This window comes from Panthera tigris, chromosome C2 (assembly GCF_018350195.1).
Source record: "Panthera tigris isolate Pti1 chromosome C2, P.tigris_Pti1_mat1.1, whole genome shotgun sequence".
NCBI classification, from domain to species: domain Eukaryota; kingdom Metazoa; phylum Chordata; class Mammalia; order Carnivora; family Felidae; genus Panthera; species Panthera tigris.
The window spans coordinates 129,014,505-129,036,311 of record NC_056668.1 but is presented as its reverse complement, the minus strand read 5'-3'; the positions used below and the strand labels follow the sequence as shown (position 1 = coordinate 129,036,311).

At 38.9% G+C, this 21,807-nt stretch overlaps 1 protein-coding gene and 1 long non-coding RNA gene across 4 annotated transcripts in view; one reads left to right on the top strand and one right to left on the bottom strand.

The window, feature by feature from the left end:
- Positions 1-18,360, top strand: part of LOC102958945 — a 29,384-nt gene extending 11,024 nt beyond the window's left edge. The window contains exons 5-7 of one of the 3 annotated variants that reach the window (XR_001510871.2): positions 3,363-3,446; positions 5,066-5,253; positions 18,335-18,360. This is a non-coding gene — a long non-coding RNA (uncharacterized LOC102958945). Of the gene's footprint in view, positions 1-3,362; positions 3,447-5,065; positions 5,747-7,067; positions 7,099-18,334 lie in introns of those variants that run through there. The other 2 variants (XR_006207835.1, XR_006207833.1) reach the window with 2 other exon arrangements.
- The window catches only part of ACAD11 (acyl-CoA dehydrogenase family member 11), a 91,471-nt gene continuing 77,943 nt past the window's right edge, over positions 8,280-21,807 (bottom strand). The window contains exons 17-20 of the mRNA XM_007087389.3: positions 21,330-21,484; positions 10,454-10,570; positions 9,371-9,480; positions 8,280-8,523 (exon numbers count right to left, since the gene is read on the bottom strand). Of these exons, the coding sequence (XP_007087451.1) occupies positions 8,409-8,523; positions 9,371-9,480; positions 10,454-10,570; positions 21,330-21,484 (497 nt within the window). The 3' untranslated portion in view covers positions 8,280-8,408. The remainder of the gene's footprint in view (positions 8,524-9,370; positions 9,481-10,453; positions 10,571-21,329; positions 21,485-21,807) is intronic.

Sequence of the window (21,807 nt, the reverse complement as noted above, 5' to 3'; positions counted from 1 at the left end):
ACAACAACAACAAAAAAAGGCCGAATTAAAAAATATCAATGCATATTAAGGGAAATTTTAAAATCAGCAAAACCAAAACTTTATAAAAGCAGCTTTTGTACATACAAACAATGGTAGAAAAAATACTGTCTGCCACAACAAAAAGAAACACTAACTATTTAGGCACAGCCTTAACAGGAGATGCGCTAGATTTACCTGATGTCTGTCTGACCCTCTACTGAAGCGCATAAAGGAATTCTTGAACAGAAAGACACATCTTCTTCCTAGAAGGATGAGTGATTGGAAGTGTCACTTGTCCCTAAAGTAAACTTAATGCAATCTCCAAGTCCCAACAAAATGATTTGATGGCCTATTTGTAAGAAAACTATAGAAATATGTGAAAGAAATGGCTAAGGACTTCCTCAACCAGATTTGAAAGCTACAGAAAATTAAAACTGTGAACAAAAGGCCAACTGAAACAGTCCTAGGAGGAAACCCCGTATCTGCCGCACGGCTATAGCCTGTGGACAGCGAGATCCAGGGACAGAGTCTCAGTCTGGCCACTGCTGCCCAGAGACTGCTGAGTCTGAGCCCCTGTCCATCTGTCGCACCCACTCTGGACACGGCACATCCGGTCATGGATACAAATGACCTGCTGCAGAAGGCCATTCTGGCCGAGCAGGCCGAGCGATATGATGACCTGACAGCCGGCATGAAGTCTGTAGCCAAGGAGGAGAGGAATCTTCTCTCAGTTGAGAGAGGGCAGAGGGGGCTCCATCTCACAACCACGGGATCATGACCTGAGCCAAAACCAAGAGTTGGATACTCAACCGACTGGGGCACCCAGGTGCCCCAACTTTTTACTTTATTTAATGTGGCCCTAGAAAATTTTTAATCATGTGGCTTGAATTCTGTTTCTCTTCCCTCTTCCTTTTTGAGGATAGGCTGCGGGTGGAAGTGTAACCTGAGTTTGGCCAACCAGAGTCTCCCCTGTGCCCAAGCAAGCACAGCCAGGACAGAGGAAGGTCAGAGGAAGGGAAGCCACAGCTGGGGTGCTCCTCCAGATGTCTCAGTCTCCCAGGTCCACACCCACCGAACAGGTTCCCTTTTTGCTCGCATTAGCCAGTCTCTTCCTGGTGTTTACAGTCAAACACCCTAACGGACTTGATCAGGAAGCGGTCCCTGGTGCATCTTGTTACCACCGAAGTCACGCAATTGCTGGGGCAGTTGAGTCTTTATCAAGCTCTGCAGGGGATTCTGATGCTTAGCTAGAGTTGAGAAGCTTAGCTTTAGGTCTTTTAAAAAGCATCTGTATGGCCAGGGAGCAACCATGAGCCTGTGTTATCACAGTTCTGATTTAGAGGTTAAAGGAACTGCCTGGGATCCCTGCCCTCCTGCAGCTGGAAAGAATTCCATGCATTTAACAAGTATTCATTGAGGACCTGCTATGCATGCTCCAAGCATTGTCCTACACAATAAGGATAGAGCAATGAGCAAAACAGACAAAAACCTCTCTCTGCTAAAGCATACTATTTAGTGGGGGAAGCAGGGACAATAAGCCAAATTAAAAAAAAAAAAGAAAGAAAGAAACATTATGTGGTGAAAGTTCTAAGAAGAAAACCCAACCAACCAGGGAAGGGGATAAGGAGTGTGTGTGTGTGTGTGTGTGTGTGTGTGTGTGTGTGTGTGTGTGTTGGAAGGGCTTAGAAATTTAGATGGGATGGGGTGCCAAGGTGGCTCAGTTCGTTGCATCCGACTCTTGACTTCGGCTCAGGTCATGATCTCACAGTTCTTGAGTTTGAGCCCTGTATCAGGCTCTGTGCTGGCAGCATGGAGCCTGCTTGGGATTCTGTCTCCCTCTCTCTCTCTCTCTGCCCCTCCCCTGCTTGCTCTCTCCCTCTGTCAAAATAAATAAAAATAAACTTAAAAAAAAAAAGAAATTTAGATGGGATGATCACAGAAGGAAAATGAAGAAAGTCATGTTTTCAGGAAAAGAGCAAGCCTTGACAATGTGGGCTGGGGAAGCGCTTTCTAGGTAAATAGAGAAGCAAGTGCAAAGACCTTGAGGTAGAACCTTGGGCTTGAAGATGACCTCAAGTTCCTGAATTGGGCTACTCCCAGCTTGTGAGGCTGAGGCTGCTCAAGATTTCTGGGTGCTGGAAGCTGCCACTGAGGAGAAGGGGTGGGCAGGACTAGGTGGTCCCAAAGGATGAAAGGAGGGGAATGGTGGGGTCAGAGTTCTGTGCATGGAGTTGGAGAGACTGTGGCCTTAATGACTTTTTCTACCTTGTATAACTTGGTGTGTCATTTCAGAATTTGCATTCACTCTTGTCAAGGAATCTAGAGAGAATTTGGAGAAGTAAGCAAGCTTCTATAGCAGATACCGCCTGTGGCCAGAGGGCTGCCCTACTACATATACCCAGAGTCCTCCTTGCTGAAGAGGGAATCTCAGAGTCTCACTGGAGGCACTATGCAGGAGCTAGGGTGGCTTTGATCCCTAACCAGGAGCACCTTATTTCCAATGTACCATCTAACTCTGGGCAGCACATGGAGATGGGCAGTTGAGGTCCACACCTGTCTATCTGTCCAAGTGGACTGGGCATATGTACCAAGGGACAGATAGCCTGCTAATAGTTGGGTTTTGATTTTTTTCTTAATGCATGCAAACAATCCAAAATAAAACTAGAGTAGCCTAATTTCCCAGGAGTAGATGGAGAACTTTCCCTCCTACACCAGGAGGAAAGTTTTGAATGGGAGAAAACCCAGGAAGCCTCTTTTTGCACACTCTTTTCTCATGAGAGGACCCTATAATAAGAAACAAATATTTCTAACTTAAAAAAATCCAGGATACTGGAGAAACAGTAGAAGGCCAATGAGGCTGGTGTGGGGTAAGGGAAAAAATGGTAGCAACTGAAGTCAGAGGTAAGGACGTGGCGGGGAAGAGGCATCTGCAGTCTCCATCTTCTCCCATTTAAAAAGTGAAACACGACTTTTCACCCAGGTGGTATCAGCCATCAGCCCAGTGGGTGAAAGGGTGCTTGCTGCTAAGGTACTGTCCTGAGAGAGAGGCAGAACTCTGGGATAATCACCCTTTATTTGGATAATCACCCTTTGTTTATTCAGGTAGTTTTGGTGAAGATAAGGTAGAGAAAAGTCCTTATTTCGTGGAGCTTATCACAACCAGACACTTAGATTAGAATGTTTGTGGATTTTCTTCATGACAATGAGAAATACTGAAAAAAAGAAAAATAAAAATATTGTGGCAGGATCACAGACCCTAAATGCTCTTTGCCCTGAATTAAGTGAGGATACTTCCCAGAATCCTGTTTATCTGGAAACTTGGAAATTCTAGTGATCACCAACTGTGGTTTTATTTTTCTTAGGACTCCCGACTTCCCTTTGAACTGAGAGTTGGTCACAGCACTCTGGCTGATTAGATTGGATTAGAAAGCAGGAAAACTTACAAAGTAAGTGTGTGCATTCCTTTGGATTGTCAAATACTCATCAAACATTATTTCATCGCCTGATTTGCCCAAACTGCTGTGCACCACCCACTGCTGGGGCACTGATGTCCTCTCCAGCTACCCATAACCCATTCTGGAGCTGTGTTCGTGGGCTGGAGGTTAAATTTCTGCTCTGATCTGTTTGCAGATCTATAAATAAATGTTTTGCCCTCTCATCAGTTGCAAATCAGGGATCATCCATGCTCGCTCATTCATTCATTCATTCATACTTTTGAGTACTTAATGGAGGCCAGGCATGGTTCTAGGGACTGAGGGGAACCCCAGTGTATAAAATAGGTGAAATAAGTGACTATAGGAGGGGAAAACTGGGGTTACATGTGTGCGAGCATGTCATAAATAAGTAGACACGAAATATGTTAGGTGTTAGGTCCTGTGAGAAGAGAACGGCAGAGAGGTGGAGAATGACAAAGCAGGTGCTGCTAACTTGTTTGCTAGGGTGACTTTTGAATAGGCATCTGGAAATCTCAGGGTAGAACTTTTCAGGCAGAGAAAACAGTAAGAACCAAGCGTCAGAGGTCTGGCTGGGGTTGCATGTTGGAATAGCAGATAGGAGGCCATGATGGAGGGAGGGAGCCTAGGGGAGAGTTCAAATGGTGTCAGGGGATGAGCTCAGATGAGACCTTGTAGGTCATGGCAAGGACTCTAGATTTTATTCTAAGTGAGATGCAAAATCACTGAAAAATTTTGAGAGGGTCATGCTGGCTGCTGTGACAACAAACTAGAAGCCCAATCAGGAGGCTACCACAGTAATTCAGGCAAAAGAAATGGTGGAAAAAGACATGCAACAAACACTGGCCCAGAGCGCTAATAGGAGCCTGCTGATTGGTCTGCACCCCCTGTATTCTCCTTGCGGAGGGATCAAATGTCTGAGGAGAAGCCTGGTCAAGGATACCTGGCTTGATTGAAACAGGACATTTGTTCATAGCAGACATTTTCTTTAAATTTTTTTTTTTTTAATATTTATTTTTGAGGAAGAGAGAGAGAGAGAGAGAGATAGTATGAGTGGGGGAGGGGCAGAGAGAGAGGGAGGCACAGAATCCAAAGCAGGATCCAGGCTCTGAGCTGTCAGCACAGAGCCAGATGTGGGGCTTGAACTCAAAAACTGTGAGATCATGATCTGAACCTAAGTTGGACGTTTAACTGACTGAGCCATCCAGGTGCCCCATAGCAGACATTTTTTCTTTTTTTTTTTTTTTTTTCCAGACATTTTCTTAAATACATTTCACTTTATAATATCCTTTAAGACCTTTACTAATTTGAATACCTTCAGAAGCCTGGGTAAAAAATGCCTGCCTTCTGAACTTCTCAGAAACTGTTGTAGCTTAATTCACGAAAGGACGAAAAACGTGGTTGTTTTGGCTTTTTTGCAAGCCCTATCAACCTTTTAAAATACCTAGATGCCGCTGTGGACTTTGCTGTTTTCACCCACTTTAGTTCTCTTGGACAGAAAGTGAGTATGGAAAGAGCTGGGGTGATGCAGACTTCGGGGAAGCCTCCGTAAGTAATCGCAGTTTGATGAGTAAATCTACTTGTCCACAAACTTTCTGCTGTATGTTTTGAAGGTAAAATATCAACCACCAAAGAGATCCTTAACTGGCCACTCCCCTGGACAAGCACTGCTACACCTTCCGTGACCACTTTTGTATGGAGCCTCCTGGAAACTTCCCTGGCAGGCTGTCCCCGAGGTCCCTCCTCCCCGCGGCTGACCACATGCAGATCTTGGAGAGGTCATGACATCCGGCACTGCCTGGTGAGCGCTCCTCCTTCTCTGCCATGTGGTTATTATGGAGGGCAACTTCTCATTTTGAACACCGAAAACCATGGCATGGCAAAGCTGGCTGACTGCCCCTGGGCATACGGCCACAAGGCAACTCCCAGGGACAGCCTGAGGACGTCCTAGAAATGGCTCTGAGTTTCCATGCTGAGTCACCATGGCTGAGGCAAAGTATCCCTCAATCTTTTCATTCTTTGGAGACTGTAATTTTCCTTTTCAAAACAACCCTTACCATTCTTTATAATATTTTATCTAAATAAATGAATGGTAGGGGAGAGAAATGAATATGGATCACATGGAGTGACTTGGCTTAGGGATGGTTGTGTTCATGACACACATAAGTAAAAATAGATGAGCTAAGTCAACCACCAATTGAGGCCATTTTCTTCAAAGGCATAGGAAAAAATTATCACAAAATTGTAAGTACCAAACATAAACCTTTTTCTTTTAAGTGTATTTATTTTGAGAGAGTGAGAGCGCACGTGTGCACATGGGGCGGACAGAGAATCCCAAGCAGGCTCTGTCCGCACTGTCAGCACAGAGCCCACCACAGGGCTCAATCTCACAAACCCTGAGATCATGACCTGAGCCAAAATCAAAAGTCAGATGCTTAACTGACTGAGCCACCCAGGCACCCCAATCCTGATTTCTTCTAAGTGACAACATTTAAAACTAGAAATAAGATTCGATAGCTTGGGTTATAAGATTTTATTTCCTTCACATGAGGATATCTTATAAAATATTGTGGTTCAGAATATCCAAGTGCTTCTACATGGCTTTAGTGATGGTCACAATGAATGCTCAGAAGGCAAGGATTGAGGTTAATCCCCTGCACAGAAAGAAAAGCTGAGGTGTAGAGAGGTTAAGGCTCAAAGGCAAATGTTTAGGAGGCCCATGTGACACACAAGAATCAGAGCCAGGTCTTTGTTAAATGCCTGCTCCCCACTCCAAGAAGGCATTTAAATAATCTCTGGACATCAGTAAATGTTTGTGATGTGTATGCTCATATAACAGAGTTTTAAAGTTTTTAGAAATAAAAATACTTTCATTTGAAAATTTAAAATTTTACCAATATTCTAGTGGCATCAAAAGGTAACAAGAAACAGGTGGAATTGATTTTAATAACATTTTACTTCAATCACAGGCATACCTTAGAGATGCGGTGGGACTGGTTGCAGACCACAATAAAGTGAATGTGACAATAAAGCAAGTCAAAGGAATTTTCTGGTTTCCCAGGGCATGTACACTATACTGTACTCCATTAAGTATGCAATGGCATTGTCTAAAAATCAGTGGACACACCTTTATTAAAAATATTTTAGGGGGGCACCTGAGTGGCTCAGTCGGTGGAGCACATGACTCGATCTCAGGGATGTAAGTTCGAGCCTGACAATGGATGTAGGGATTACTGAAAAGCAAAATCTTTAAAAAAAAAATAATTGCTAAAAAATGCTAACCATCATCTGAGCTTTCACCGAGTCACAATATTTTTGCTGGAGGAGATTCTTGCCTCTATGTTGGTGGCTGTTAACTGCTTGGGATGGGGATTGCTGAAGGTTGGGGTGGCTGGGAAATTCCTTAAAGTAAGACAACACAGTGAAATTTGCTGCATTTTTTTCATGAACTATTTCTCTGTAGTCTGTGATGCTATTTGGTAGCATTTTACCTGCGGAACTTCCTTCAGAATTGGAGTCAAATCTTTGAAATCCTGCTGCTGCTTTATCAACTAAGTTTATGTGATATTTTAAGTCTTTTTTTTTTTTTTTTACCATTTCAAAAATCTTCCCCAGGAGTAGATTCCATCTCAAGAAACCACTTTCTTTGCTCATCCATAAGAAGTGAGTCCTCATCCAAATTTTATCATGAGATTGCAGTAGTTCAATATAATAATGAAAACATTTATAATATTGTGAGAATTACCAAAATGTGGCAGAGACACAAAGTGAGCAAATGCTGTTGGAAAAATGGTGCCGACTGACTTGCTCGACCACAGGGCTGCCACAAACCCGCAATTTTAAGAAGTGTAAAAAGCGAAGCACGATAAAACAAGGTATGCCTTATATCTACATTTTATCATTTCAATATGTAATCACAACTTAAAAAGTATTAATGAGGGATTTTACCTTTTTTTTTTTTTTCATAGTAAATCTTCAAAATTTGGTATTTTACAGTGACTCTGTTTCCTACTTTGGATTCTAAATTTTCAACTAAAATACTTCCTCCATGTTTAGATTTCATAAAATTTACATTTGAAAAAGTAAATTCACATACCCAAGTTATTATAGGCATACTTGAAAGTTTTCCAGTAACTAAGAATAGTTAATTAAACTTCAAAAAACCTAAAGTTCCTCAGTGGCACTCGGCATAATTCAAGTGCTCAAGAGTTCCATGTGGCCAGTGGCCACTATACTGGGCAACACTGATTTAAAGAGCTGCAAGAATGTTTGCTTAGGATTTGGTATTAACTGAATGGCATTCAGAGCAGATGGTTTTTAATCTCTTCTCAAAACTAAGCAACATTCTTGTAGCTTCACCTATCCACTGTTCTCATCAACAGAATTAAAAATTTTCTTAATTACATTTTCTCATAATATGCCATGTTTTCTAGTAAGGTTTAAACTGCATTCAGATTTTATGTATAAATGTTTTCTGTTGAATTATGAAGAGGCTTATCTGCATTAAATGACTCCTGCAGCTCTCTCCAGTGCAAACACTGTAATACTAAAAGTGTTAACCCAATCCCTAAACCCAGTGTTAAAAAGGACACCAATATGTTTTTTACACAACAGTGACTCCTTGGATATTTATCTAAATGGAACAATTTCTGAGAATCCAAAGGTGAAAATATTTTTGTGCCTATGCAGTTCACTTCATTATCTCTACAAGCTGAATGTTTTAAAAATAAATGCTGAATGCTTAGGTGATAGACTGAATGATGGCAGCTATACAATTTCTTATTTAACTTAAACCTGTGTGACCCTTAAAATGATAAGACCCACTGATCAAAACAGATGCTCAAATCTTTACTGAAAACGAGCAATTAATCCTGTGCTCAAACTGGTGCAAAAACAGAATGAGGTGCAAATGCTGGAGCTCGAGAAGTCTGTCTGGAGGGGAGATGCCGCTGCCTCCTACACCTTGGACCTCATGTCTCTGGCCTGGTCCCGCAGCTCCAGTGCCGCGATCGCGGAGAGGTGGACTTCATCAGGCCCATCTGCTATGCGCAGAGCTCGTGTTAGGGCATACCTGGAAAAACAAAAAGCGCAGGGATGGCAGGAGTTGTCAAAGAGAAACCTGCTACTTTAATGTCAGTCACTCTGATTCTAAGCCAGGACTATTCATTTTTGAAATCTTGCCAAGACGGTGATGAGAAAAAGCACAAAGAAAATCAAGGAAAGTAAGCCCAAGGGCTTGGAAATGCCATTTAAAGTTCTCGCCCTGGGAAGAGGAATCTTAAATGGCCCAGTGCAATGGGCTTAATCTCAGTCTTGGTTTGCTTTAGGGTTCTAGAAGTTGCTAGACCTAAGAGATACCGCAGGTAAGCCACAGGCAGTGAAGTTAAATATGTACCACTTATATATGTAGTACTATATATTTAGTTCTTTCTTATGGTTAAAGATTTCTGGGAAAAACTGGTGGGGCACCAGATTCTCCAGTGTGCGAGAGAAGGTGGCAGGGGGCTGCGAGGTGACAGGCAATGGAGAGTGTTCCTTGGCTCCCAGCCACCAGAATCTGGACCTGAGATGGTCGCTGGCCTGAGGCATCCCTGCAGACGTGGCAAACAGACCTAAGGACATACTCACGCCCAGCTCTGGTCTCCCTTTGCCATCTGTGATCCTGTGTGATCCTACTGGTTTCAGGGTGAACCCCTATGCCATTTCCTCGCTAGTCCACGAGCCCCAATGTGCCCAGTGAAATAATTGTGATCCTAAGAGCAACCATTTATTGCACCTATATTACCTCATTTAGCTTTGAACTATACTTTTAGTGTCTGTATTTTCTTCTTAAACAGTTAGTGTCGAGGCAGCTATAGATTTCTAGTCCCATTCCAAGCCTGTCAGATGAAGACGATTACTAAGTGACATCTACTCACATGGTAGCCAGAGGGTAGTCCTGGGAAACACCTGCGCCTCCACACACTTGGATCGCCCGGTCAATAATTTTGCAGACGGCCCGAGGGGCAGCCACTTTAATCATTGCAATCTGCATAAGCAAGATATAAGAAGGTTTCTCTCTTCGACAATATACAATGTGGCAGAATTTTATATAATCTGTATTTTCTTTGTGAAATGAGACAAGGGAACTTTCCCACATTAATTCATCACTGAAACAGGATCTTTGTTGGCATCCATCAAAGAGATCCGTTGTAATGCCACTAATGGGCATATTGCAATCAATACATTCTGGAATGAGAGATCTTTTCCAAATCATATTTTATTATTTGTAAGTTGATTGTTTCCAAAAGGATTTAAGGCAGCTGATAAATCACATTCATCACCCTAGGGATCATAGAAAAGAATTCAAGGGGCACCTGTTTGGCTCAGAGCATGCAACTCTTAATCTCAGGGTTGTGAGTTCAAGCCCCATGTTGGGTGTGGAGCCTACTTAAAAAAAAAAAAAAAAAAAGTTAAAAAAAAAAAAAAAGAATTCAAGAGCCTTCACTAATGAGTTCTCTTTTACCAATTTTATTGGCTTTTAGAATTAAACGATCACGTTCTTACTCCATGTAAGCCAGAAACATAAAGCAGGGAATGAAAGGAGTCTCTTATGAAACATTCACTATGTGGTAGCAAAGTGCTACACATTCTGTGTCATCTTTGCCACTCTTCGCTAAACCCTAGGCCACAGGCAAAAAGATCAGATACTTTGCCCAAGGCCACATGGCTAGCAGAAAGTGACATACTGCGTACAATTCCAAGTCTGTGTAGCCTAGCATTTCCCTCTTCCCTGTTGCATCTCAAGAATACTGAAGATATTCTGCACCCTGAAAATCATTCCCTAAAACAGGCAAGTGAAAGGAAAACTAGCAAGTGACCTGTATCTATAATCTTGAAACCAAAATCACATGGAAACTTCCAATATTCTGAGTGCCATCAGGGTACCACAAAACATGAAATGCCCAGTGGGTGAAAGAAACTGAAGAAGCCTTGGCAGATGGTGGTCCAAGGGGCCTCACCTCCTTCTTAGCACCAGTGCTGCCTAGAGTGTCAATGCTGTGGGCAGCTTTCAGGGTCAACAAACGTATCTTCTCAATGGCAATGCGGCTTTTAGCAATCCAGTGAGCCACAACCTCCTGCAGGGGGGAGCAAAGGGCAACAAAAAAGGAGGAGTGGATAAGTTGTGAGTCCACATCCAATAGAACTTTGTAGTTTGGTAAAATACTCCAGGCCATTGACTGTTCCCAAGCCTTACTCTATTTTTATTTTACTTTATTTTTAATTTTTTTTTAAATTTACATCCAAATTAGCATATAGTACAACGATTTCAGGAGGAGATTCCTTAATGCCCTTTACCCACTTAGCCCATCCCCTCCCACAACCTGTTTGTTCTTCATATTTAAGAGTCTCTTAGGTTTTGTCCCCTTCCCTGTTTTTATATTTTTGTTTCCCTTCCATTATTTTTTAATGGAAGAGTTGACTTATCTGATATATACCAGGCAACCACATACTTGTGGAATGCTACAATTAACATTGTTAGATTTTAGAAAGAAATTTTATTTGCTCAGAAAAATAATTTATTTTGGATATCTTAATGTCTAAAGTCAAGATGGCTGAATTGAGCAACCGTCTTATTGCTAAAACACTCCTCACTGGCCCTCCTGAATGCTAATCTCATAATCTCATTGAAACTTGGATAATGTCTGATGGTGGACCAGATTATAATCGAGATAATTCCCAGGACAATTTCAGTGTGGGGAAGGTGCAATAATAGTCCTTGGTTGTGTTGTTATTTAGTAACAATGACCTTTACCTTTGGTGAACAGTTCTATCAGTTGTACCCCACCTATAGACTGGTGTAGCCACAATCAAGATCTAGAACAATTCCATCTCCCCTTAAAGCTGATGTCCTTCAGGGCGCCTGGGTGGCGCAGTCGGTTAAGCGTCCGACTTCAGCCAGGTCACGATCTCGCGGTCCGTGAGTTCGAGCCCCGCGTCAGGCTCTGGGCTGATGGCTCGGAGCCTGTTTCCGATTCTGTGTCTCCCTCTCTCTCTGCCCCTCCCCCGTTCATGCTCTGTCTCTCTGTCCCAAAAATAAAAATTAAAAAAAAAAAAAAAAAAGCTGATGTCCTTCTTTAGTCACACCCTCCCCAACCCCTAAACTCTCACAACCACTGATCAATTCTCAGTTATTATAGTTTTGGCTTTTTCAGAATGTCATACAAATGGAATCACGTAGCATGTATTCTTTAGAGACTGGCTCCTTTCATTCCGCATAATGCTTTTGAGTGTCATTGACCAAGTTCTGTGTACCAACTGTCCATTCCTTTTTATGAATGAGTAGTATTCCATTGCAGGGATGTACCAGTTTGTTTATCCATTCACCTGCTGTCTCATATTTGGGTGGTTTCTAGTTTTTGGTGATTAGCAGAGCTTCTATAACCATGTGCATACAGGTTTTTGTAAGACTATACTTTGCATTTTTTAAAGCAGATGTAGAGAATGGAATTATTAGATCATCTGGTAAATGCTTATAGGAAGCTGTCAGTTTTCCAGACCGGCTGTACCATTTTGCATTCCCACCAGCAGTTAATAATAGTTCCAACTGCTCTCAAAACCATCAGCACTTGTTGTTGTTGTTGTTGTTGTTGTTGTTGTTTTAACATTAGTCATTTTAACAGTGAGCAGAGCTCTTACATGGTAGTTTAAGTTTGCATTTCTCTATGACTAATAATGTGGATCACCTCTTGATGTGCTTATTTGCCATCTATATATCTGCTTTGATGGCATGTCTGTTCATGTCATTTGCCCACGTCTAAAATTGGATTGTTTTCTTACTGCTGTTTATTCTTTATTAAGTTCTTTATTAAGGATACAAGTCAGTTGTCAGATGGGCAGTTTGCAAATATCTTCTCCCAGTCTGTAGCATTTTCATTTTCTTAATAGTAACTTTTCAAAGGACAAATGTGATTAATTTAAATGATGTCCAATTTGTCAATTTTTTTCTTATGGTTGCTCTTTTGGTGCATGTCTAAAAACATTTTGCCTAATCCCAGGACATAAAGGTTTTTTTGTTTTTTTGTTTTTTTTTTTTTAAATAGAAGTGTTCTAGTTTTACCTTTTACATTTAAATCAATAATACATTTAGAGTTAAATTTTACGTTAGGTATGAGCTTTAGGACAAGGTTCATTTTTTTTTTTTTTTTTTTTTGCCTATAAATGTTCAACCTTTCCAATACCATTTACTGTAAAGATTAACCTTTCCCCATGAACTACCTTTGCACCTATATAAAAAAATCATTTGACCCATATTTTTATGAGATTATTTCTGAACTCAGTTCTGTTCCAAAGATCTATGTGTCTTTCCCCCTGCTAATACCACAGAGTCATGGTTGTTGTAGTTTACAGTAAGTTTTTAGATCAGGTAGTGACCGTATTCCTCCAACTTTCTTCTTTTTCAAATTGTTTTGGTTAGTTTAGTTTCTTTGCATTTTGTATAATTTTTAGGACCAGTTGCTGATATCTACAAAAAAAGTCCTGCTGGGATTCAGATTAGGATTACATTAAATCTATAAATCAATTTGAAGACAGCTGACGTCTTTACTATTAGTTTAACAGTGCATGGACACAGTATTTCTCTATATTTAGGTTTCCTTTGATTTCTTTTATCAATTTTATAATTTTTAGCATTTGGATACTATATATGTTTTGTTTGATCTGTGTTTTAAAAGTCTATTGTAAATAGTATTTTTTGAATTTCAGTTTCTAGTTCATTCCAGTTCAAAAAATGGATTTTATGTGTTGATCTTATATCTCATGACTTTGCTCAACACAGTTCTAGGAAGGTTGTTTTGTTTGGTAGATCCCTCGGGATTTTCTAATAATCATGTTGTTTGTGAATATGGGCAGTTTTACCTCTTTGTTTCCCTTAACTATATGCTTTTTTTTTTTTTTTTTTTTTTGACTCACTGCATTGGCTAGGACTTCCTCTATGATGATAAATATGAGTAGTGAGAGTAAACATCCTTGCTTTGTTCCCAATCTTGGGGGAAAAGCATTTAGTCTTCCATCATTAATTTTTCAGATGCTCTGCACTGGGCTGAATAAATTCCTTTCTATTCCTAGTTTGCTGAGAGTTTACATCATGAATACATGCTGAATTTTGTTAAGTGCTTTTCTGGATTAGTTGACATGATTACGTGCTTTTTATTTTTCAGGCTAACATGGCAGATTACAATAATTATTTTCTTAGTAATTGAGTATGAATCAGCCTTGCATTCCTGGGATAAACCTTACTTGGTTGTGGTATACTATTCTTTTTATATATTGCTGGACTTTATTTCCTAATAGGTTTTTGCATCTATATTAGTCTAGTTTGTTCTTATCTGGTTTTGGATTAGGGCAATTCTGGCCTCAAAATGAGTTGGCGAGTGTCCTCTACTTCTTTCTGGAAAAGACTGCAGAGAATTGGTGTTATTTCTTCTTTACCTGTTTAGTAGCATTTACCAGTGATACCATCTGGGCCTGATGATTTCTTATTTCAGCAGAGTTTAAACTATGAATTCAACTGCTTTACTAGTTGCAGAATACTATGGTTATCTATCTCACCTTCAGTGAGTTTCAGTAGTTTATGGCTTTTAAGAACTCAGTCAAGTTGTTTATGTGCTCTGCACACACGCCTCAGTGTGTGGGTACACTCAGAAACACTACAGATAAATCAAAATGGAATTCTAAAAATGGTAACTTAATCTAAAGGAATCAGGAAAAAGAAAACAGAAATGAAAAACAGAACACAAAACAAAAAAATTAAATGGCAGACTTAAGACAAAGACTGATAGAGTGGATTGAAAAACATGACCCACCTAAATGCCATCTAGAAGAAATTCACTTCATATATAATGATATAAGCAAGATGAAAGCAAAAATAATAAAAAATATATAGTATAGAAACAATCAAATGAAAGTGGAAACAGCTATATTAATATCATATAAAGCAGACTCTGAACAAAGAAAATCACCAAAGACGTAGAGGGTTATTATACAATGATAAAAGGGCAAATTCTAAATGTATATGCATCAAACAGCGGAGCTGCTGAATATGTATATATAAAACAAAAACCTGATAGAAACCAAAGGAGCAGTAAACCAATCCACAATCCTTGTTGGAGACTTTAACACCCCTCTCTCAACTACTGAGAACAACTGGACAGAAAATCCGCAAGAATATACAGCAATTTAACAACACTACCAAGCAATGTGAATATGGGCAGTTTTACCTCTTTGTTTCCCTTAACTATATGCTTTTTTTTTTGTTCCACCCAACAACAGAGCACACATTCTTTTCAAGTGTCCTCAAACATATAATAAGATAAATCATATCCTGAGCCATAAAACAAATCTCAACAAATCTGAAAGAAATAGAATAATACAGACTTTGTTTATAACCGCAATGGGATCAAACTAGAAATTAAGAACAGAGGAACCGGAAAATCTCCAAACGCTGGAAACTAAGTAACATACCTTTAAATAATTCATGTGTTAAAGAAGAGTCTCAAAGGAAATTGAAAAAGACACTGAGCTGAATTGACATGAAAACACAATATATCACAATCTGTGGGACACAGGTAAAGCAGCACTGAGGGAAATTTATAGCACTAAAAACATACATTAGAAAACAGGAAAAGTCTCAAATTAATAATCCATGCTATGGCCTCAAGAACCAAAATAAAAGAGCAAAATGAATCCAAAGAAAGCAAAAGAAAGTATATAATAAAGAGCAGAAATCAGCAAAATTAAAAAAAAGAGAAAATCAATAAAACAAAGATCCTGTTAATGTTAAACCCTAATATAAAAATTATATTGGATAGTTTTATGTATTAATAATATATTTTATATTCTTTGAAAAGATCATTAAGAGCAACAGGCCTCTAACAAGACTGACAAAGGAAAAAGTAGGCACAAATTGCCAATGTCAGGAATGAAACGGGGGATATGTCACTAAAGACCCTGCAGACATCAATAGGGTAACAGGAGAATATTATGAACATCTCTAAACAACAAACTTGACAGCTTAGATAAAATGGACCGCTTCTTCAAAAAACACAGCCACCCACAATTCATTCAATATAAAACAGATAAGTTGAATAGCCCTATAACTATTAAGGAAATCAATCTTCAAAAAAGCTACCTCCCAGACCCAAATCTCCAGGCCCAATGGGTTCATTAGAGAACTCTTACCAAATGTTTAAAGATGAATTAACACCAATCGAGACAATCTCTTCCAGAAAGTAAAAGAGATGGGAAAACTTCCCACATCACTTTGTAAACACAGTATTATCCTAATATCAAAATCAGATAAAGACAGTACAAAAACAAAACAAAACAAAAAACTACTGACCAATATCCCTCATGACTCCACGTTCAGAAATCCTTAACAGAACATTAGCAAGTAGAATTCAGCAATATATAAAAAAGAATTACACACCATTGCAAAGTTGGGATTATTTCAAGGATGCAAAGCTGGCTCAGTATTTGAAAATCAATTAATGCACTCTACCATCTTAAAAAGGCTAAAGCAGAAAAATCACATGATCATATAAATCAATGCAGAAAAATCATTTCACAAAAGTCCATTCATTCATGATAAAAGATAAAAATTCTCAGAAAACTAATTACAGAGGGGAACTCAATGAAGAATATCTAAAAAAAAAAAACCTATGGCTTGGAGCGCCTGGGTGGCTCAGTCGGTTAAGCATCCCACTTTGGCTCAGGTCATGACGCGGTCCGTGGGTTAGAGCCCCGCGTTGGGCTCTGTGCTGCCAGCTCGGAGCCTGGACCCTGCTTCGGATTCTGTGTGTCCCTCTCTCTCTGACCCTCCCCTACTTGTGCTCTGTCTCTCTCTCTGTCAAAAATAAATAAACATTAAAAAAAACCTATAGCTAACATTATTACTTAATGTTCCCCTAAGATTGAGAACAAGGCAAGGATATACACTCTCTCCTTTCTTATTCAATAAAGTGTTAGAGGTTCTAGCCAGTGATATGAAGCCAGAAAAGGAAATAAAATATATACGTATCTGAAAGGAAGAATTAAAACTTTCTCGTACTTGGAGATGACACCATGGTCCACAAAACAAAAAACCCACCCAATCTACAAAACTAATAAGTGAGTTTGGAAAGGTCACTGAATTTTAAGATAAACAGACACAAATCAATTATATTTATATATACCATTAATGAACACATGGACACCAAAATTAAAAGCACAATATCATTTATAATCACTCAAAAAACTAAAATACTTAGATGTAAATATAACAAAATGTATAGGATTTGTATGCTAAAAGCTACACATAGATGATAGCAAGAATCAAAGAAAAGCTAAATAAAGTGGAGAGACATACTGTGTTCATAGATTAGAAGACACAACATAATAAAGATGTCATTTCTTCCTAAACTGATATATAGGTTTAACACAATTCCTATCAAAATCTCAGGAGGATTTTTTGAAGCCATAGACAAAATTATTCTAAGTTCATATGGAAAGGCAAAGGAACTAGAATTTTGAAGAGAATAAAGTGAGATGAATTAGCCATCCTGATTTTAAGATTAATTATGTAACTATGGTAATCAAGACTGTGTGGTATTGGCAGAGGGGCAGACATAGATAAAAGAATACACCAGAGAACCAGAAATAGACCCACACAAATATGCCTAATTTTTGAGAATGATGTAAAACAATTCCATTAAGGAAAGCTAGCCTTTTCAACAAATGGCGCTGAGCACGTGGACATCCATAGGCAAAGAAATAAACCTTGACCTAATTCTCATATACCTTATACAAAAATTAACTCAAAATAGATTGCAGACTCATAGAAAAAAATTATAGAAGAAAATCATCAGGATCTAGGGCGAGGCAAAGTGTTCCTAGACTTGAGACTAAAAACACGATCCATAAAAGGAAAACTGACAAATTAGAGCTCATCAGAATGAAACAATTTTGGTCTGTGAAAGACCCTGTTAAGGGGATGAAAAGATGAAAAGATAAGCTACAGAGACAGAGAAAATATTTGCAAGTCAATATTTAGCGATGGAATTAGCTAGAAAATATGAAGAACTCTCCAAATTCAGCAATTAAAAAGCAAAACACACACACACAAAATCCAGGAAGAGCATGAGCATAAGACATGAATCAACGAGGATATAAGATGGAAAATAGTCACATGAAAGATGTTCAAACATAACTAGCCATTAGGAAAATATAAATGAAAACCACAATTACTATAATAAACCTATTGGATGGCTAAAAGAAAATTAAAAATAAAACAGTGACAACACCATATGCTGGTGGGGATGTGGAGAAACTGGATCATTACTACACAGCTGGTGAAAATGAAAAACAGTATAGTCACTCTGGAAAAGAGTTTGCTGGTTTCTTTAAAAATGAAACATGCTACTACCACATGACCCAGCATTCTTGGGCATTAATCCCAGAGAAAGAAAAGACTTATGTTCACACAAACACCTGTACATGAATGTTTATAGCTGCTCTAATTGTATCAGCCACAGATGGGAAACAACCCAGATGTGCCTCATCAGGTAAACAGTTAAACTGTGAGAATCCATACCAAAGAATACTACCCAGACATAAAAAGAAACCAACTATTGATACACATAACCTGGATGAATCTCCAAGAATTATGCAGAGTGAAAAAAAAACCAACCCCAAAAGTTTATATACTATATGATTCCATTCTTGGAATGATAGAATTATAAAAATGAAGAAGAGATTAAAGGTTGTCAGGGGTTAATGAGGAGGTGAGGATAAGAAATGAGGAAGTGGGTATGGCCATGAAAGGACAAGATGAGGGATCCTTATGGCAATGTAAATTTTTTTTTAAGTTATTTACAGAGAGCGTACACAGAGGAGCAGAGAGAGAATCCCAAGAAGGATCCACACTGTCAGTACAGAGCTTGATGTGGGGCTTGAACTCATGAATTGTGAGATCATGACCAGAGCCAAAATCAAGAGTTGGATTCTCAACCGACTAAGCCACGGAGGCGCCCCAGTGATGGAAATGTACTAGATCTGGACTATATCAATGACAATATCCTGGTTCTGACTTTGTAGTCTAGTTTGGCAAGATGTTACTTACCATTGGGGGAAACTTAGGAAAGGGAATATGGGATCTCTCTGTATTATTTCTTACATCTGTATGTGCATCTATGATGACCTCAAAATAAAAATTTTAATTAAAAAAAGTTGGTACTTGTTTCTTAATTGTCTTAGTAAGTTTTCTCCATTGGTAAAAACTTCGAAGAGAAGTGGGAGGTAAGTGGAGAATGGGGGGACCAAAACTTATCATAAATCCCACAAGCAAGCAAACATTGAGAATTCAGCACTGAAACTCAGTAGACAATAACAAATGCTTCTGGTTAACCATATGGGTTTTTGTTGTTGTTCCCAATCCTAGTCATAGAACTGCTGTTTACAGTAGAGAACCATATTTGTCAAGTTTGACCAGCAGCCAATTACAGTACAATTATTTGAGCCACGTTAACCTTCCACAGTCATTTTTATGCTTGGTTATGTTTGTGCTAGTACATTTCTTAAAGAGTGGCTATTTGATCAGTTTCCCTAAAACAGAGATGTTCAATATGGTAGCTGCTACTAACCACATGTGGCTATGAGCATTTGAAATATGCCTAGTCTGAATTGAGATGCATTACAAGTGTGAAATCTACAACCAATTTAGAAAAATGGGTATTTTTTTAAAAAGAAAGTAAAATACCTTATTAATACTTTTATATTTCATGTTGAAATGATAACATTTTGGATATAGTGAGTTAAATAAGATTTATTACAAATATCAGTTTCATCTGTTTCTTTTTACTTTTAAAAAATGTAGTTGATAGAAAATTTTAAATTACATTTGTGTGTCACCAGTATATTTCTATCGGATGACTCCCTAGAGGTTGAAACCAGGCTCTGCATTAACAATTTCAAACAAGGCCCAGTGGTAAGTGAGTATATTTTTGATGGCTGTGAAGCTGGGTGATTATAACTTCATGAACAGACCACAAATACATTTATTTCTTAGCTTTGGAATAAAGGAAAGTGTTCTCAGCCGGGTCTCTATCGACCCTAGATTTGCTTAAAAGCATTAAGTGGATAGAAACTGAGTGCTCTAAGGAGTTGTCAGATTTATTTACTAAAACAGAATTTTGATACAGAACTTTTTGCTTTAGTGCCTGGAATAATTTAGAAGGCAGATGGAAAGAATCTCCAAATTCATGGAAATGGAATGTTACTTTCACAAATTGAAAAAAAATCTGGCTCAGATTTTTGTTTATGATATGCCTCCACATCTCTTTTGCTTCTGCCAGATTATTTTCTTTGTGCCAAGTGCAAGAAGTTTCCAGTGAAGGGAGGCATATTTTTGAAAAGCTGGGGCTTGTTCTGCTTGATACATTAACCTACAAAAAGCAGGAGGGAAATCTCCCTCTGATACAATGTTAAAAACATCTCTCATGAAACTTAAGCAGAGTGCTTTTATGTGTTTAAGAGGTCTGTGGGGCAACCTCGCTGTGCCCGCCCTCCATCCTGCTCCGGGGTTTGGGTGGCAATCTTGAAAAGAGAAAAGTGTATGTAGGAAGTGATATTGATGCCACGAGCAACTCTTTAGCTCATACACAGAGCAGCACGGAGTTGTATCCACAACCCCAAAAGTTCATACCTTACTTTCTCCTACAGTGTCCATCCAACAGCTGAACCCTTGCCCTCACCATATATTGAAAGGGTTCCCCACAGATTACTCCCAGGTGTGCACCATAAGTTAGGCTGTATTTTCCCATAAAACTGTGTTACAACTAAATTACAGATATGCTGAATAATATCACAAAAAGCAAACATAGCCTACAGGAATTTAAAATAAAAAATATACTACGAAATTTTAAAAGATGCTAACAAATGTACTTGACAAGGGACCAAAGTACTAAAACACACGTGTCCAGCAAACACAAACACAATTCTACCACCCCACTAAACCGTTAGCATCCTAAGTACTGAATATGTAAAAAATAATTTTTCTTGCCTTAAAAGTTACAAGGGTTTTTGGGAGATGATTTGAATATCCCACTTCTCTTATAAAGTTTTCCAAGGAAGTTGGAATGACAGCTTCTTTTCCCTCTTGATAAATATTCTCTAATTCTGACTATACTGCTCACATGTAACTATATTGTTTACTCTGCTTTGTAAACAACAGACTTAGCGGTACACAATTTATAGTTGGGAATTCAAAAAATCATGAACATCCCACCAAATACTGATCCCATTTCTACTTGCAGTTTTCCAGTGACAGGGAACTCACTTCCTAGACTTCCTAGGAGTTCGGAATCTAGAAGCGGGGGCAAGGAAGCTAAGGATAAGGGATATGGAGGAGAACAAAGAAAGGCAAAGAATGGCAGTCCATTCCATTTTTTGATCTCTCTGAGCTTTTTAGGTTACTGAGCTTTAGGTTATTTTCCTATATTTCCTCACGTACTCCCTCCAGAAAGCCAAAGAACAAGGCCAATCCTTCTTCTTTATGACAGCCTTCTCTACAGAGAAGTGTTAATGTACCAGGTTCTCTAGAGAGCAAGAATCTGAGAAAGTTGAAGGAAATGTCCATACTGTTTGCACTGAGGTGTTGAAGCACTTTAGGAATTATTTAATCTTTCACAAAGCTAAAGATCTCCATCAGACTATATTTAAGTACAGACATAAATATACTTTCTGGGGGAAAAAACCCATCTTATTTATGTAGAGGAGATCTCTCTATGACGAAGTAATGCTATTTTGTTTCAAGGTCAGTAGCGCACGGGGCTACAATAAACTCAAGTAAGAAATCATCCTTACATGTGAAAACAGTTTCTTGTTAAAGGCCACCCTTTGTGTTGCCCGTTCACACATGATCTGCAAAGCACGTTCTGCCAGACCTACTATTCTCATACAGTGGTGGATTCTACCAGGTCCAAGGCGGCCTTGGGCGATTTCAAATCCCCTGCCTACACCTGTAAGAAAGAAAGAAGAACATGAAAGTGACCACAGCCATTTACTGTGTTATTTAAATAAATGTTGAGAAAATGATGAACTGCCCTCAATGAAAATGGCATTCTGGTAGGAAAAAAGTCAGTTCTGTAATAATGTTCATTATTTGTAGAACTTTTTTTTGTGGGGAGAGGGGGACTAGAAAATCTTTTTTTTTTTTTTTTTTTTTTTTAATTTAAATCCAAGTTAGTTAACATACAGTGTAGTATTGGTTTCAGTAGAATTTAGTAGTTCGTCACTTACATATAACAGCCAGTGTTCATCCCAACAAGTGCCCTCCTTAACG